This window comes from Numenius arquata, unplaced genomic scaffold, assembly GCF_964106895.1.
Source record: "Numenius arquata unplaced genomic scaffold, bNumArq3.hap1.1 HAP1_SCAFFOLD_606, whole genome shotgun sequence".
NCBI classification, from domain to species: Eukaryota; Metazoa; Chordata; class Aves; order Charadriiformes; family Scolopacidae; genus Numenius; species Numenius arquata.
This window is the reverse complement of record NW_027415485.1, coordinates 71,436-87,603: the sequence shown is the minus strand read 5'-3', so window position 1 is coordinate 87,603 and position 16,168 is coordinate 71,436. Positions and strand designations below refer to the sequence as shown.

The 16,168-nt window shown below is 66.4% G+C and overlaps 1 protein-coding gene across 1 annotated transcript in view; it reads right to left on the bottom strand.

Moving 5' to 3' along the window:
- Positions 1–750: 750 nt before the first annotated feature.
- Positions 751–16,168, bottom strand: part of LOC141478749 (ryanodine receptor 1-like) — a gene marked incomplete at its 3' end in the record, with an annotated part of 56,758 nt that continues 41,340 nt past the window's right edge. Inside the window, 28 exon segments of the mRNA XM_074167735.1 lie at positions 751–768; positions 1,708–1,781; positions 2,891–2,967; positions 3,662–3,741; positions 3,886–3,985; positions 4,102–4,185; positions 4,460–4,511; positions 4,643–4,749; positions 4,873–4,969; positions 5,671–5,783; positions 6,178–6,315; positions 6,549–6,608; positions 6,712–6,882; positions 7,549–7,563; positions 8,250–8,342; positions 8,469–8,556; positions 8,988–9,231; positions 9,657–9,725; positions 9,728–9,967; positions 10,545–10,675; positions 11,288–11,369; positions 11,761–11,999; positions 12,690–12,750; positions 12,879–12,928; positions 13,483–13,604; positions 14,339–14,406; positions 15,297–15,412; positions 15,682–15,805. Of these exon segments, the coding sequence (XP_074023836.1) occupies positions 751–768; positions 1,708–1,781; positions 2,891–2,967; positions 3,662–3,741; positions 3,886–3,985; positions 4,102–4,185; positions 4,460–4,511; positions 4,643–4,749; positions 4,873–4,969; positions 5,671–5,783; positions 6,178–6,315; positions 6,549–6,608; positions 6,712–6,882; positions 7,549–7,563; positions 8,250–8,342; positions 8,469–8,556; positions 8,988–9,231; positions 9,657–9,725; positions 9,728–9,967; positions 10,545–10,675; positions 11,288–11,369; positions 11,761–11,999; positions 12,690–12,750; positions 12,879–12,928; positions 13,483–13,604; positions 14,339–14,406; positions 15,297–15,412; positions 15,682–15,805 (2,913 nt within the window).

Genomic DNA, 16,168 nt, shown 5'->3' with positions numbered 1-16,168 from the left:
CACCCCATAGACCTTACGGACACACCCCATAGGGCCTATGGGGTGCATCTATAGGGTCTATAGACCCTCCGGTGGTACCCCCAGCCCTATAGACCCTACAGACGCACCCTATAGACCCTCCGGTGACACTCCCAGCCCCATAGACCCTGCAGTGAAACCCCCAGCCCTATAGACCCTACAGATTCACCCCATGGACTCTACAGTGACACCCCCAGCCCTACAGACCCCTACTATGCCCCCCCGCCCTATAGATTCTATAGGATAACCCCCCATCCCTAGAGATTCTATATGCGCTCCCCCCAGCCCTATAGTTTCTATATGACCCCCCCGTGACCCCTCCCAGCCCTATAGATTCTCTAGGATGCCCCCCCCCAGCCCTATAGATTCCATGTGACCCCCCCCCAGCTCTATAGGTCCTATAGATGCACCCTATAGACCCTACCGTGTCCCCCCCAGCCCTATAGATTCTCTAGGATGCCCCCCCCCAGCCCTATAGATTCCATGTGACCCCCCCCCCCCAGCCCTATAGGTCCTATAGATGCACCCTATAGACCCTACCGTGCCCCCCCCAGCCCTATAGATTCTCTAGGATGACCCCCCCCAGCCCTATAGATTCCATGTGACACCCCCCCCAGCTCTATAGGTCCTATAGATGCACCCTATAGACCCTACCGTGCCCCCCCCAGCCCTATAGATTCCATATGACACCCCCCCCCCCCCCAGCCCTATAGCCCCCCCCGGGGTATTTACCGTTCTCACGGCTGATGACTGTCGCCAGGAGCCGGGTGGGAAGAGGGGGAGAGAGGAGTGAGCCGGGGGGGGGGGGGGGTAATTAGGGGCCGGGGGGGTAATTAGGATGGGGGGGGTCATTAGGGGCTTTTGGGGGGATGTTAAGAGGGGTATAAGGGCTATAGGGGGTATTATGGACCCGCGGGGGGGTGGGGAATTAGGGGCTGGGGGGGGTCACTAGGGTGGGGATCATTAGGGGTGGGGGGCATAATTAGGGGGTGGGGGGTAATTAGGGGCTGGGGGGTCATTGGGGGGGTAATTAGGGGTTGGGGTATCATTAGGGTGGGGGGCCATTAGGGACCGGGGGGGAGTAATTAGGGTTGGGGGGGGGGGGCATTAAGGGCTGGGGGAGTCATTAGGGTTGTGGGGGGAATTAGGGGCTGAGAGGGGGTAATTAGGGCCAGGGGGAGTAATTAGGGGGAGTAATTAGGGGCTGGGGGGATCATTAGGGTGGGGGGGCATTAGGTGCTGGGAGGGGGTAATTAGGGTTGGGGGGGTAATTATGGGCTGGGGGAGGCATTAGGGGCTTGGGGGGGGCAATTACGGGCTTGGAGACATAATTAGGGGGGGTAATTAGGGGCTGGGGGGGACATTAGGGCTTTGGGGGGGGGTATCATTAAGGGCCTCAGAGCCACAATTAACAGCGGGGAGGGGGGAGCAGCACAGCGGGATGGGGAGCCCCCCTCCCAAAATAACAGCCCCCCCCCCTTTTCCTACCCCCCCGCAGCACCTTGGGGGGGGGGGGGGGGCAAGGGTAGGAGGCGGGGGGGGGTCCCAGGGTGGCTATGGGTGCCTGGGGGGGGGGGGTCCAAGGGGAAGTGGGGTCCCGGGGTGTGGGGGGTGTGTGTCCCGGGATGGGGGGGGTCCTGGGGTGGGGGGGGTGTCATCGTGTCCCCCCCCCCCCCCCCAAAAACTCACTGGTCCCCTCCTCTGTCACCATCCCCAGTCCCTCCGCCTTGTTCTGCCGCTCGAAGGCGTTGAGGTCCAGCACGCTGCGGGGGGGGGGGTTGGGGGGGGTCAGGAGGGGGGGCCCCCCAAAAAACACCCCCCCCGGCCCCCCCTTCCCCCCGCTTCAGGGGGGGCTGAAGTTCTTGGGGATATTCCCCCCCCCCCCCCCCCCAAAGACCCGAAGCTTCTGGGGCAACTGGGGAGAGTCCCTGATGGCCAAGTTGGGGGGGAGGGGCTGATTCCCACGGGGGGGACCCCTATTCTCATGGGGGGGACCCCAAAGTCCACAGGGGACCCCGATTCCCACGGGGCGACCCCAATTCCCACGGGGGGACCCCAAAGGCCACTGGGGACCCCAAAGCCCCTGGGGGGACCCAGATTCCCATGGGGGGGACCCCAAAGCCTGGGGGGGGACACACTAAGATCACGGGGGGACCCTGATGCCCAGGAGGGGTCCCCAATGCCCGAGGGACCCCGATTCCCATGGGGGGACCCCAAAGCCCCTGGGGGGACCCCAAAGGCCATGGAGGTCCCTGATTCCCACGGGGGGACCCCAAGACCACAGGGTGACCCCAATGCCCAGGGGGGACCCCAAAGCCCACTGGGGACCCCGATTCCCACAGGGGACCCTGATTCTCACGGGGGACCCCAAAGCACCTGGGGGGACCCCAAAGCCCAGGGGAGGACCCTGATTCCCACGGGGGGACCCCAAAGCCCATGGAGGTCCCTGATTCTCACGGGGGGACCCCAAGACCACAGGGCGACCCCAATGCCCAGGGGGGACCCCGATTCCCACAGGGGACCCTGATTCTCACAGGGGACCCTAAAGCACCTGGGAGGACCCCAAAGCCCAGGGGGGGACCCTGATTCCCACTGGGGGACCCCAAAGCACCTGGGGGGACCCCGATTCCTACAGAGGGACCCCAATTCCCACGGGGGTCCTTGATTCCCACGGGGGAACCCCAATGCCTAGGGGGGACCCCAGTTGCCACAAGGGGACCCTGATTCCCACAGAGGGACCCTGATGCCCATGAGGGGACCCAAATTCCTGTGGGGGGACCCTGATTCCCATGGGGGGACCCCAAAGCCCTCTGGGGACCCTGATTCCCGGGGGGGGGACACCCCAATTCCCCCGAGGGGACCCCGTTGTCACCTGCAGGTCTGCATGAGAGCCTGGACGCTCTGGAAGAACCCGACCTCCCGCTTCTCCTTCAGGTAATCCAGCATTTTCTGGGGGGGGCAGCGCAGGGTGGGCACAGGGGACATGGGGGACACGGGGACATGAGGACATGGGGACACGGGGGGACACGGGGACAGGGGGGACACGGGGACAGGGGGGACACGGGGGATACAAGGGCTACGGGGACACGCGGGGACACGTGGGGACATGGGGACACAGACGGGGACACGGACATGGACATGGGGGGACACAGGGACACGGGAATAGGGGGACACACGGACATGGGGACATGGGGAGATGGGGACACGGGGAGATGGGGACACAGGGACACAGGGACATGGGGACACAGGGGGACACAGGGACATGGGGAGATGGGGACATGGGGACAGGGGGACACGGGGACATGGACATGGGGACAGGGGGGATACGGGACATGGGGACACAGGGGGACAGGGGGAGATGGGGACACGGGGACAGGGGGGACACGGGGAGATGGGGACACGGGGAGATGGGGACACGGGGACAGGGGGGATACAGGACATGGGGACACAGGGAGATGGGGACACGGGGACACGGGGACACAGGGACACAGGGACACGGGGACATGGGGACACGGGGACATGGACATGGGGAGATGGGGAGATGGGGAGATGGGGACATGGACATGGGGACAGGGGGGATACGGGACATGGGGACACAGGGGGGACATGGGGGGACACAGGGGGACACGGGGCCAGGTCCTACCTGCTGCACCTCGGCGTTGCCCCCGTTGAGGATGGAGATGCCCAACTTGAGGGTGGAGGACACCATCTCGCCCCTCTCCCCTGCCAATGCCACCACCGTCACCGCCCCCACCGCCCCAGGGAAGGGGGGGGTGTGACAATCCCCAGGAGGAGCCCCTCACCCCTGGGGGGGCGGGTTGTCACCTCGCTGTCCCCATGTGTCCCCCCGCCCCGGGGGGGTCCCACCTTTGCAGGCGCTGATCATCTGCAGCACCATCTCGGCCGCCCCCCGCGTGTGGAGTCGGGCTTGTTGGTACAAGAGCTTCTGCTTCTCCATCTCCTTCTCCTGGGGGGGGGGGGAAGGGGGGGTGTCATCATATGGTTGGGGGTGGGTCAAGGGGGGTTGTCGGGGGAGGGGGTTGTGGGGGGGGTGTGTGTGTCTCAGGGTGCCCCCGCACCCACCTCGAACGAGTCCTCGGCTTCTTCCTCCTCCTTCTCTTCCTCCTTCTTCTCCTCCTCCTCTTCACCTTCCTCAATATGGCAGCTCTGGGTGGGGACACACACACACACAATTTGGGGGGGTCTCAGGTTGAGTGTGTCCCTCCCCCCCCAGCACCATCCTGGGGGGGGGCGGTGTGTCCCCAAAATCCCTGGGGACTCCTCCAACCCCTGCACCCCCCCCCCCCAAGAAGGGGTAAATCCCAGCCCCATGCTGGGATTGAGGGGTTTGGGGGGGCACAGGGGAGGGAGGGGGGACACAGGGGAGTAGGGGGGGACATGGGGGGGCCCAAGGGAATTGGGGGGGGTCCCCAGGACCCACCTTGGCCATGATCCCAGCGTACGCCATGTACAAATGATCCTTCTCCAACTTACTGCGGGATTTTGGAGGGGGGGGGGACACAGAGACACGGCTCAAAGGGGTGCACCGGGACACACCACCCCCCCCGCCACGGGGGGGAGCTCAGGCGTGGGGAGGTGTTGGGGTGCCCCCCCGCCCCCCCACCTTTTCTCCGTCAGCGCCGTGCGGCTGAAGTGCAGGATGAGCTGGTGCAGGGGGTCCGGCTTCTTGTCCCGCTCCTCCTCCTCCTCCTCCTCTTCCTCTCCCGATTTCTACCTCACGGAGGGGGGGGGGGGGGGGGGGCACCAACCCCCAAGGGTTCAGCTTGGGGGGGGGAGGGCGGTGCCCCCGAGATGGTGACCCACCCCCACCCGCTTTGTCCCCCCATCCCTCACCGAGAGGTCGTTGATCATCCGGTCCTCGAAGGGATGCTCCTCGGTCACCAGCCAGGAGAACTTGTACGCCTCCAGGAACATGTTACAGGCCCGGTGCCTGGGGGGGGGACGGGACGGGACGGGACATGGGGGGACACACAGTGATGCAGGGGGGGGTCAGGTCCCCGGGAGGAGGGGGTGGGAGGGTGGGGGATCCACCCCCGGGGGGCAGGCGGTTGTCCCCGGGGGCTCCCAAGGGGATCCCAGTTACGCCCAGTTGCTTCCGGTTGCCCCCAGGGCCATCCCAGTTGGCCCCAGGGGCTCCCAGAGGCTCTCCAGGGGTTCCCAGTTACCCCTAGTTGTCCCCAGGGGCTCCCAAGGGGATCCCAGTTATGCCCAGTTGCTTCCGGTTGCCCCCAGGGCCATCCCAGTTGGCCCCAGGGGCTCCCAGAGGCTCTCCAGGGGTTCCCAGTTACCCCCAGTTGCCTGCAGAAGGGTTCTGGGTTGCCCTTGGGGATTCCCAGTTATCCCCAGTTGTCCCCAGGGGCTCCCAAGGGGTTCCCAGTTACCCCCAGTTGCTCCCAGTTGCCCCTAGAGGTTCCCCAGTTGCCTCCAGGGACTCCCATGGCATTCCCAGTTGCCCCCAGGGCCTTCCCAGTTACCCCCAATTACCCCCAGTTGCCCTCAGTGACCCCCACAGCATTCCCAGTTGCCCTCAGAGCTCTCCCGGTGGCCCCAGTCACCCCCAGGGGGGTGCCAGGGGTGCAGTGTCCCCCCTGCGGGGTCTCCCAGTGCCTCCCAGTGCTCCCAGTTACCCACCGGGGCAGGTTGTAGAGGGGGGTCATGCGGAAGCAGGCCACCACGGCGCGCCGGCGCTGCTTGGAGAGGAGCTTGTGCCAAACGGCCTTCTTGGACTTGTAGGGGTGCTCCGTCTGGGGGGGGGACACCACACCGGGGGGGGGGGGTTGTGTGTCACCGGGACACCCCCAGAACCCCCCCGGACCGGCCCTGGGACCCCCCCACCCACAGCACCCCAGGGATCCCCTCCCAGGGCCCCCCCAAGACCCCCAACCTGCTCGAGGTGGTAGAGCATGGCCAACATCTGCACCCCAAGACCCCCCCCAAGACCCTCCACGGCCCCTTGGGACAGCCCCAGGCCCCCCAACCTGCTCGAGGTGGTAGACCTCCCAAAGCCCCCCAGGCCCCCCCAGGCCCCCCCCGGGACCCCCAACCTTCTCGAGGTGGTAGAGCATGGGCAACATTTGCACCTCCCAAAGCCCCCCAGACCCCTCCAGGACCTCCCCAGGCCCCCAAGGGTCCCCTGACCTGCTCGAGGTGGTAGAGCACGGCCGAGACCTCCTGCACCCTCCGGACGATCTTCTCGGGGCTGTCGGAGTCCTCAGCCTTCCCGGCCATCTCCCGGTACAGGGCCATCTGCCACCGCATGGAGGAGTTGTTCTCGCACTGGGGACAACGGGAGGAGAGGGGAGACATGGTGACCACAGGGACGTGGTGGGGACCACAGGGACCATGATGACCATGATGACCACAGGGACACAGTGGGACACCCGGAGACCATGGGGATACAGGCACCATGGGGACATGTGGACCACGGGGACGTGGTGGGGACCCGTGGGGACAGGAGAGGTGACACGGTGGGGACATTGTGGGGACACGGTGGGGCCGGGCCACCTCACCTTGCCCTGCAGGTGCAGGTTGTTGTTGAGGAACTCCCGCACCTCCTCATCCGTGTCCTTCTGTAAGGGGGGGACACACCAGGACAGGGTCACGTCGGGGAGCATCCCCAACCCCTGGGGGGGATGTCCCCAACCCCCGGAGGGGATGTCCCCAAGGTCGCACCAGGGCGTAGCGGCCCTTGGCCAGGGCGATGAGCTCCTGGTCGGTGGGCGAGCACATGTTGAGGCCGATGGGCAACATCTTCTTGAGGGTGGCCACGATGAGGGAGGTTTGGACGGAGTAACGGTCCCCGCGGCGCTTCTTCTTCGTCCGCTCCTGCTCCGAGCCACCCCCCTGCGGGGACAGGGGACAACAGGACGTCCCCAAGTTAGGGACACCACCCCCCTGACCCATCCCCGGCCAGGGGTTGGGCAGGGATGGGGGTCTTGGGTCACGGGGACATCGGTGGTGAGACCCCCATGGCGTGAGGATGGGGACATGGGTGTCCTCCACCAGGATGGGGACATCGGTGTCCCTCACGAGGATGGGGACAATGGTGGTGGGACCCCCATGGCATAAGGACGGGGACATCGGTGTCCCTCACAAGGATGGGGACAATGGTGGTGGGACCCCCATGGCATAAGGACGGGGACATCGGTGTCCTCCACCAGGATGGGGACATCAGTGGTGGGACCCCCATGTCACAAGCCCCATAGAACAGGACCCTGGAGGGGTCCTGGGGGTCCCAGCTGTGGTGGCCCCACAGGGCAGGGCCTGGGAGGAGGTTCTGGAGGTCCTAATCATGGTGGCCCCATAGAACAGGACCCTGAAGGGGTTCTGTGGGTCCCAGCCGTGCTGGCCCCATAGAACAGGTCCTTAGAAGGATCCTGGGGGTCCCAGCCGTGGTGGCCCCATAGGGCAGGACCTTGTGGAGGTTGTGGGGGTCCCAGCTGTGGTGGTCCCATAGGGCAGCCCCCGGGGTGGGGGTCCCGGCCCCCCCCAAAGTGGGGCCCCTCTAACCTGGCCGTCTCCGGACTTGGTGTCAGCGCCCGCAGCCGAGGGCAGGAGAGAAGAGACAGCGTTAGGGTCCCCCTCCCCACCTCCCCCCACGGCTACGGGGGGTTTGGGGGGCCCCGGGGGGGGAGGGGGAAGGAGGGGGGGAAGGAAGTTGGGGTGCAGCGGGAGGGGCAGGAGGGATGGAGATGCCCGGGTTTGGGGGGGGGACTGAGGGTACTGGGGAGATTGGGGGAGGTTGGGGGTTCCAGGAGGGTTGGGGAGCAACTGGGGTTGGGGGGGGGCTCTGGGTGGGTTTGGGGGTCCCAGGGGAGATGGGAAGGATGGGGTTGGGTGAACTGGAGGGCACTGGGTGGGTTTTGCGGTGCTTTGGGGGGGCACCAGGGAGGTTGGGAAGGAACTGGGGGGCACTGGGGGGGGTTTGGGGTGCTGGGAAGGATGGGGTTGGGTGAACTGGGGGGCACCGGGTGGGTTTGGGGGTTTTGGGGGGGGGTTTCCAAGGGTGTTGGGGGGCACCAGGGAGACCAAGGTGTGGGGTGGGATGGGGGGCACCAGGTAGACTCCATGGGATTGAGGGTGGTGGTGGTGGTGGGGGAAGTGGTGGTTTGGGGGGTGCCAGGCAGGATTTTGGGGTGCAGCCATGGGGCAGAGGCATTGACGGGGGGGGGGGGAGGTAGATGTGGGGTGCCCCCCATCCTGCCCCACACCTTGGCCATCTTGCTCTTGCTGTCGGCCGTCAGGAAGGACATGTTGTTGATCTCGTTCTGCACCACAAAGTTCTGCTCCTCACGCTTGAAGTTCTGCCGTGGGGCGGGGCGAGGGGCAGGGGGAGGAGAAGCCATGGGGGTGAGACCCCCAACAGGGGACACACCCCCTCCCCCTCCCCTCCCCCCATAAGTCCCTTCCCCCCCTGCTCCCCAACTCACATGGGACTTGGACCAGTAGATGAAGACCTCCCCAACCATGCGGAACAGCTCCTCTGCGTCCTCGTTGGGTTGCGTCAACCACTTGGCCCTGGGGGGGGAGGGGGCCGTGGCCACCATCAGCAGGTTCCCGTGGCCACCATCAATGTGGCTCCATGGCCACCATCAGTGGGGCCCGTGGCCACCATCAGTAGGTCCCCAGGGCCACCATCAGGGGACGATGTCCATCCCCCCCGTTTTGCCCCACACCTTCTCCTTGGCTCTACTTGGTCCTGGTGGTCCTGTGGCCACCAGCAGTGGGGCCCCAGGGCCACTGTCAGTGGGTCCCTGTGGCCACCATCAGAGGGTCTCCATGGCCACCATCAGTGGGTCCCCATGCCCACCATCAGGGGGTGTCCATCTCCCCAGTTTTGCCCCACGTGTTCTTGGCTCCACCATGGATGGACCCTGGTCTCCATGAGATGTTCCTCAGCGTCCCCCTGTCCCCGCCCCCCCGTGGTGTCCCCCCATGTCCCCCCTCACCGGCTGTTGTCCACGTAGCGGATGAGCAGGGGGTAGAGGGCGTAGAGGTCCCGGCAGAGGACGGAGAACTCGTCGCGGATGAGGAGCTCGGCCTCCTCCCCCTCGGCCTTGGCCTCCATCCGCAGCTGCTCCTCCTCGGCCACCACCTTCCCCGCCCGTTTCTTCAGCTTCTCCAGGGTGGGGATGAAGTGGGAGCGCAGCAGCTCGGGCCGGGCCTTGCTGACGATGGGCTGGGCGAAGACTGAAGGGGGGACAGGGTTGGGGGGTGGCTAGGGGACACCCGGGGCCACCGGCACCTCCCCGGGATCACCCAGGGCCACCAAAACCTCCCCAGAACCACCCTGGGCCACCAGCACCATCCCTAGAACTTTCCCATGGCCACCAGCATCATCTCAAGAACCTGTCCAGGTCCACCAACACCTCCCTGGGACCACCCATGTCCACTAGCCCCTCCCCAGGGCCACCAGCCACACCTGTGGGGCCACCAGCATCATCTCAAGAACCCGTCCGCGTCCACCAGCACCTCCCTGGGACCTCCCACGGCCACCAACACCTCCCCAGGGCCACCAGCCCCATCTATGGAGCCACCAACGTCATCTCAAGAACCTGTCCAGGTCCACCAACACCTCCTGAGACCACCTGGGGCCACCAGCCCCACGGCCCACCTGCCAAGCGCTTCATCCAGGAGGCCTCGTCGATGCCCAGGTTGTTGACCACGATGCGGAGGATGTTGCCCAGGAGGGCGTTGAGGTGGTGGCCGGTGACGGCGGTGGCCCAGGGCCCCTGGGGGAGGGTGTCGGGCCCCCGCTCCCACCAGCGGGGCAAGTAGTTGCAGAGCATGGGGAGGGTGACCTCGATGACGTGGGGCATCTCCGTGTAACGCGCCCCCGACTCCGCCAGCCCCCCGATGTCCCGCATCAGCCGCTCCAGGTCGGGGATGTCGGGGCACATCTCCTCCACCCGCCCGGGCAGCCCCAGGACTGTGGGGACACGGTGGGGTGACATCGGGGGGTGCCCCATGGCCGAGGAGACACCCCACAGTGAAGGGACACCCAACGGTGAGGGGACATCCCATGGTGAGGGGACACCCAGAGGAGAAGGGGACACCCAATGGCAAAGAGGGGGACACGGGGGGTGGCATCGGGGGGTGCCCCATGGATGGGGGGTGCCCCACGGCCGAGGGGACACCCCGTGACAAAGGGGACACCCCACAGTGAGGGGACACCCCATGGCAAAGGGGACACCCAATGGCGAGGAGACACCCAACAGCAAAGAGGGGGACGTGGGGTGGGGCGGTGGCATCGGGGGGTGCCCCATGGATGGGGGGACACCCCACGGCAAAGGGGACACACGATGGCAAAGGGGGGGTGTGACATGGGGGGGACACAGGAGAACCCAGTGGGGACATGGGGGGACAGGAGGGGACCCGGGGGGGGACATGGGGGGACACAGGGGGAGATGGGGGACCCAGGGCGACATGGTGGGAGGGACACTTGTGGGACCTGGGGGGGACATGGGGTGACCCGTGGGGACACTTGTGGGTCCAGCCCCACTCACTGGCGCGTTCCCGGGGGGACTTGGTGCTGTAGACGGAGCAGGGGTTGAACTGGTTGAGCTGGGGCTCCAGGAAGGCCACGGGCATGGCCGCCGCCAGCCGCGCCAGGCACTCGCCCAGCGCCGGCCGCTGCCTGTGGGGCACAGGGCTGGGGGTCACCCCACAGAGCGACCCACAGTGCGACCCACAGCGTCCCACATCACCCCACGGCACTCCATGGGCATGGGCATCTCATGGCCATGGGTGTCTCATGAGCATCCCATGGGCACCTCATGGACATGGGCACCCCACGGCACCCCATGGCACCCCACAGTGACCCACAGTGCCCCACAGTGTGACCCACAGCGTGACCCACAGCATCCCACGGGGACCCACAGTGCCCCACGGCATCCCCACAGGCACGGGCATCTCACGGCCATGAGTATCTCATGAGCATCCCATGGGCACCTCATGGACACAGGCACCCCATGGCACCCCACAGCAACCCACAGCACCCCATGACGCCCCACAGTAACCCACAGCGCAACCCATGGCACCCCACAGTGCCCCACGGCATTCCATGGCCACCCCACATCCATGGGTACCCCCCAGGACCAGGTACCCCAGGGCCACCCCAGATCCATGGACCCCACCAAGGGAACCCCAAAGCCACGGGGACCTCAGGGGACATGGGCACCCCATGGGTGCCCCATAGCACCCCATAGGGCACCCCACAAGCAGGGAGAGGGGGGGTCCTGCCCCCCACCTTTCCACGTAGGGGTTCTTGGTGGTGCCCAGGGAGTAGATGCTGCAGAGGATGCGGTAACAGGAGACCTGGACGTCATCGACTGCGGGGACAGGGGACACTCAGGGCTCTGCTGTCCCCAACCGTCCCCCCCAAACTGTCCCAGCACCCCCGGCGCCCCCCACCATGTCCCCAAAGCATCCCCTTGTCCCCAACATGTCCCTCCTGTCCCCAAGGTGTCCCCCCCTCTCCCCAAGGCGTCCCCCCCTCTCCCCAAGGTGTTCCCCGTGTCCCCCCGGTGTCCCCCTTGACCCCAGGGTGTCCCCCCTGTCCCCACCGTGTCCCCCCGTCCACGCCGTGTCCCCACTCTTGTCCCCCCTGTCCCCAACACGTCCCCCCGTCCCCACCATCTTCCCCTGTCACCAACTTGTCTCCCTGCCCCCAACGTGTCCCCCTGTCCCCCCAAGTGTCCCTCCCGTCCCCACGGGGCTCACGGATGACGTCGTCCCCGAACTGGTGCTGGGCCACGTGCTCGAAGAGGGAGGTGAGGACGGGCAGAAGGGCCACCGTGGTGTAGTTGATGTTCTGGGCCACCCCCTTGACCTGGGTCCGGCTCTGGGTCACCTTCCCCAGCTTGAGGTTCTCCACCATCTTCTCGATGTCCTCGGCCGCCCCCTCGAAGAAGGACCTCAGCCCTGCCTTCACGATCTCAGGGCCCGACTTCATCACCGTCCTTGGGGAGGGGGTGGGTGGCGCTCAGCAGGGCCACCACCCACCCCAGGGACATGCACGGGCAATGTTGGGGACGTGGGACACGGGACATGGCCACCAGCCCAGGGACACATGGACAGTGTTGGGGACGTGGGGCACATTGGACATGGCCACCACCCACCCCAGGGACATGCACGGGCAATGTTGGGGACGTGGGACACGGGACATGGGGCAGGGCCACCACCCTGGAGACATGGGGCGCACTGGGGACATTGGACATGGCCGCCAGCCCGGGGACACATGGGCAACGTTGGGGATGTGGGACACGGGACATGGGGCAGGGCCACCACCCCGGGGACACACGGGCAGTGCTGGGGACATGGGACACATTGGGGACATGGGGCACATCGGACATGGCCACCAGCCCGGGGACACGTGGACAGTGTTGGGGACATGGGGTAGGGCCACCACCCTGGGGACACGTGGACACCTTGGGGACAGGGGTGGCATCAAGGTGGCACTGGGACACGGTGGGGACCCTGGGGACACCGTGGGGACAAGGACAGCACCGTGGTGGCACTGGGACACCGTGGGGGCACCTGGGGACAAGGACACGGCGGTGACACTGGGGACACGGTGGGGACCCTGGTGGCACTGGGACAACGTGGGGACCCCCTGGGGACACTTGGGGACAAGGACACGGTGGTGGCACCTGGCGTCCAGGGAGCGGGCCAGGATGTGCAGGCAATTGACCACGGCCGGAGCATCGGTCCCTGGAGGGGGAGGGGGGGGTGGGGGGGTCAGGGACACGGAGCAGGGGGGGGTGCTCAGGTGGCACCAGGACACCCCCTGTCCCCCTCCGAGTCCCCCCCATTGTCCCCCGCCCCAGTTGTCCCCTTACCGAAGAGCGAGACACGGTGACGGACCAGCGCGGCCAGTTTACAGAAGACACTGGGGGGGGGGGAGATGGGGGTCGGGGGGGGCGTCCCCAAGACCCCCAAGTCCCCTGGGGGGGGCAGGGGGACACCCTGAGCCCCCCAAGTCTGCCCTGAGAGCAGGGGGTGGGATGGGGAGACCCCATTGAACAAGGGGTTGGGGGGGGCTGGGTAGGGGGCTGGGCACCCCATGGCTATGGGGCTGGGGGTCTGGGTGCCCCATAGCCATGGGTCTGGGGGTCCGGGTGGGGGTCTAGGGGTCTGCATGCCCCATAGCTGTGGGTCTGGGGATCTGGAGGGTCTGGATGCCCCACGGTCGGGGTGCTGTGGGTCCGGGTGACCCATAGCTGTGGGTCTGGGGGGTCAGTCTGCCCCATAGCTGTGGGGTCTGGGTGCCCCATAGCTGTGGGTCTGGGGGGGGGTTTGGGAGTCCTGTTTCCAGGAGTCTGGGCATCTTGGTGAGGGTCTGGATGCCCCATGTTCGGGGCGCTGTGGGTCCGGGTGCCCCATAGATGTGGGTCAGGGGAGGTCGGTCTGCCCCATAGCAGTGGTTGTGGGGCTGCCCCACACCTGGTGATCATCTCCTTCTCCTTGTTGGAGGCATGGCCACCGCTGCCCAGCACCTTGGCCGGGGTGGAGAGGAAGTAGAGGCAGTGGTTGTGGAAGTACTGGTTGATGAGGGGCAGCAGGATCTATGGGGCAGAGATGTGGGGCAGAGATGGGGGTCAGGGGAGGGGGGAGGGGGGGGGGGGCAGCACCCCCCCCGTGGAATGCTCCAGCGCCCCATAGAGACCTCAAACACCCCATAGGGGACCCCAAATACCACTCCATAGAGACCCTGAGCACCCCATAGAGACTCCAAATACCCCACAGAGACCCCCAAACACCCCATAGAGACCCCCAAACACCCCATGGGGACCCCCAAATACCCCATAGAGACCCTGAGCACCCCATGGGGACCCCAAACACCCCATAGAGACCCCAAATACCCCATGGGGACCCCCAAACACCCCATAGAGATCCCGAGCACCCCATGGGGACCCCAAATACCCCATGGGGACCCCCAAATACCCCATGGGGACCCTGAGCACCCCATAGAGACCCCGAGCACCCCATGGGGACACCAAACACCCCATAGAGACCCCAAATACCCCATGGGGACCCCCAAACACCCCATAGAGACCCCGAGCACCCCATGGGGACCCCAAACACCCCATAGAGACCCCGAGCACCCCATGGGGACCCCAAATACCCCATGGGGACCCCCAAATACCCCATGGGGACCCTGAGCACCCCATGGGGACCCCAAATACCCCATGGGGACCCCCAACCCCACCCTGTTCCCTCGCCCCCATCGCAGCCCTCCCCACTTTGGGGTCCCCCCGCCCCACACTTTGAGGTCTTCCCCCCCCTCCGCCCCCCTGACCTTGGCGAAGAACTTGATCTCCTGCTCGTGGGGGGACTTCTCCACCCGCCCGCTGCTCACCACGGCCTCTGGGGGGGCAGCACATCAGTGGGGTGCGGGGGGGGGACACACGGTGGGGTGGGACATGGCGGGGGGGCCCAGGAGACACCCAGGGGGTTGGGGTAGCACTTGGGGGGGGGGGCTGTCCAGGAGTTGTAAGGGCACTTGGCGGGGGGGGGTCCAAGGGAGGGGTCCCAATGGGTTTGGGGGGGGTCCAGAGGGGTTTGGGTCATCCCGAGGGTTTTGGGGGGGTCTTGAGGGGTTTGGGGGGTCCCGAGGTGTTTGGAGGGGTCTTGAGGGGTCCAAGGGGGGGGGGCCTGAGGGATTTGGGGGGGTTCCAATGGGTTGGGGGGGGTCTTGAGGGGTTTGGGGGGGTCCCAATGGGTTTGGGGGCATCTTGAAGGGTCCAAGGGGGAGTCCCGAGGGGTTTGGGGGGTCCCAATGGGTTTGGGGGGGGGGTCTTGAGGGGTCCAAGGGGAGGTTCCAAGGCATTTGGGGGGGTCTAATGGGTTGGGGGGTGTCCTGATGGATTTGGGGGGTGTCTTGGAGGGTCTGGGGGGGGTCCCAAGGGGTTTTGGGGGGGTTTCAGAAGCTCCAAGGGGTTCAAGAGAGCACCAGAAAGGTCTGAGGAGGGGGTTTCCAAGGGATGGAGGGGGGGTCCCAAGAGGTTGGGGGGGGTCCTGCAGCATTTGGGGGGGTCCCAAGGGGTTTGGGGGGACAGTCCTGATGGATCTGGGGAGGTCCCGAGGGGTTTGGGGGGGGGGGGTCTCAAGAGGTTCAAGGGAACACCTGAAAGGTCTGAGGAGGATCTGGGGGGGTTCCAAGGGATGGAGGGGGGATCCCAAGGGGTTGGGGGGGTTCCAATGGGTTTAGGGGGGCCCCGGGGGGGGGTGTGGTGGTTTTGGAGGGGGGGCTGTACCCAGGTGGGCGATGAACTCCTGGGAGATGTCCATCCACTTGAGGAGCTGCTGGAGGAAGCCGTAGGCGAAGCGCTTCTCGATGGAGGAGGTGTCCAGCTCCATGTCCTTCAGCCCCCTGTGGCCGCGGGGGGTGGGGAGGGTTGGGGGGGGGTCAGGGGGGTGGCCCCACTCCCCATCTCCCCCCTCCCACCCCACTGTGGCCCCCCCACCTCCAACGGGGGCTGTAGAACCCAACGGAATCCCCACCACGGCTCCAAAGCACCCCCCACCAAGAAGCCTCCAAGCCCCCCCAAGAAGCCCCCAGCCACCCCCCAACCCCCCCTTCCCCACCCAGATCCCCCCCTCCTTGTGTCCCCCCCCCACCCCAAGGTGCCCCCCACCCACCGGGTGACGGCGTAGCCGTTGAGCTGCAGGAACTTGAGGAGCTCCTGGGCCTTCTCCCGGTCCCGCGCCTTCTCCTTGGCCGTCAGGGTGTCGTAGGGCACGAGCAGGGGGTGCGAGCCCCCCCCTGGGGCCCCCCCGTCAGCACCCGGGGTGGGAGGGGGGCGAGGAGCACCCATGGGTGGTGATGGGGTGCGAGGAGAACCCATGGGAGATGTATGGGGTGAGGAGCACCCACGGGTGGGGTGGGGGGTGAGGAGAACCCATGGGTGGGGATGGGGGGTGAGAAGCACCCATGGGAGATATATGGGGTGAGGAGCACCCGTGGGGAGATTGGAGGAGAAGAGGAACGTCCATGGGAGACACGTGAGGTGAAGAGCTACCCATAGGTGGGGTGGGGGGCGAGGAGCACCCACAGGGGATACATGGGGTGAGGAGCACTCACAGGTGGGGTGCGGGGCGAGGAGCACCCATGGGGTGTGATGGGGGG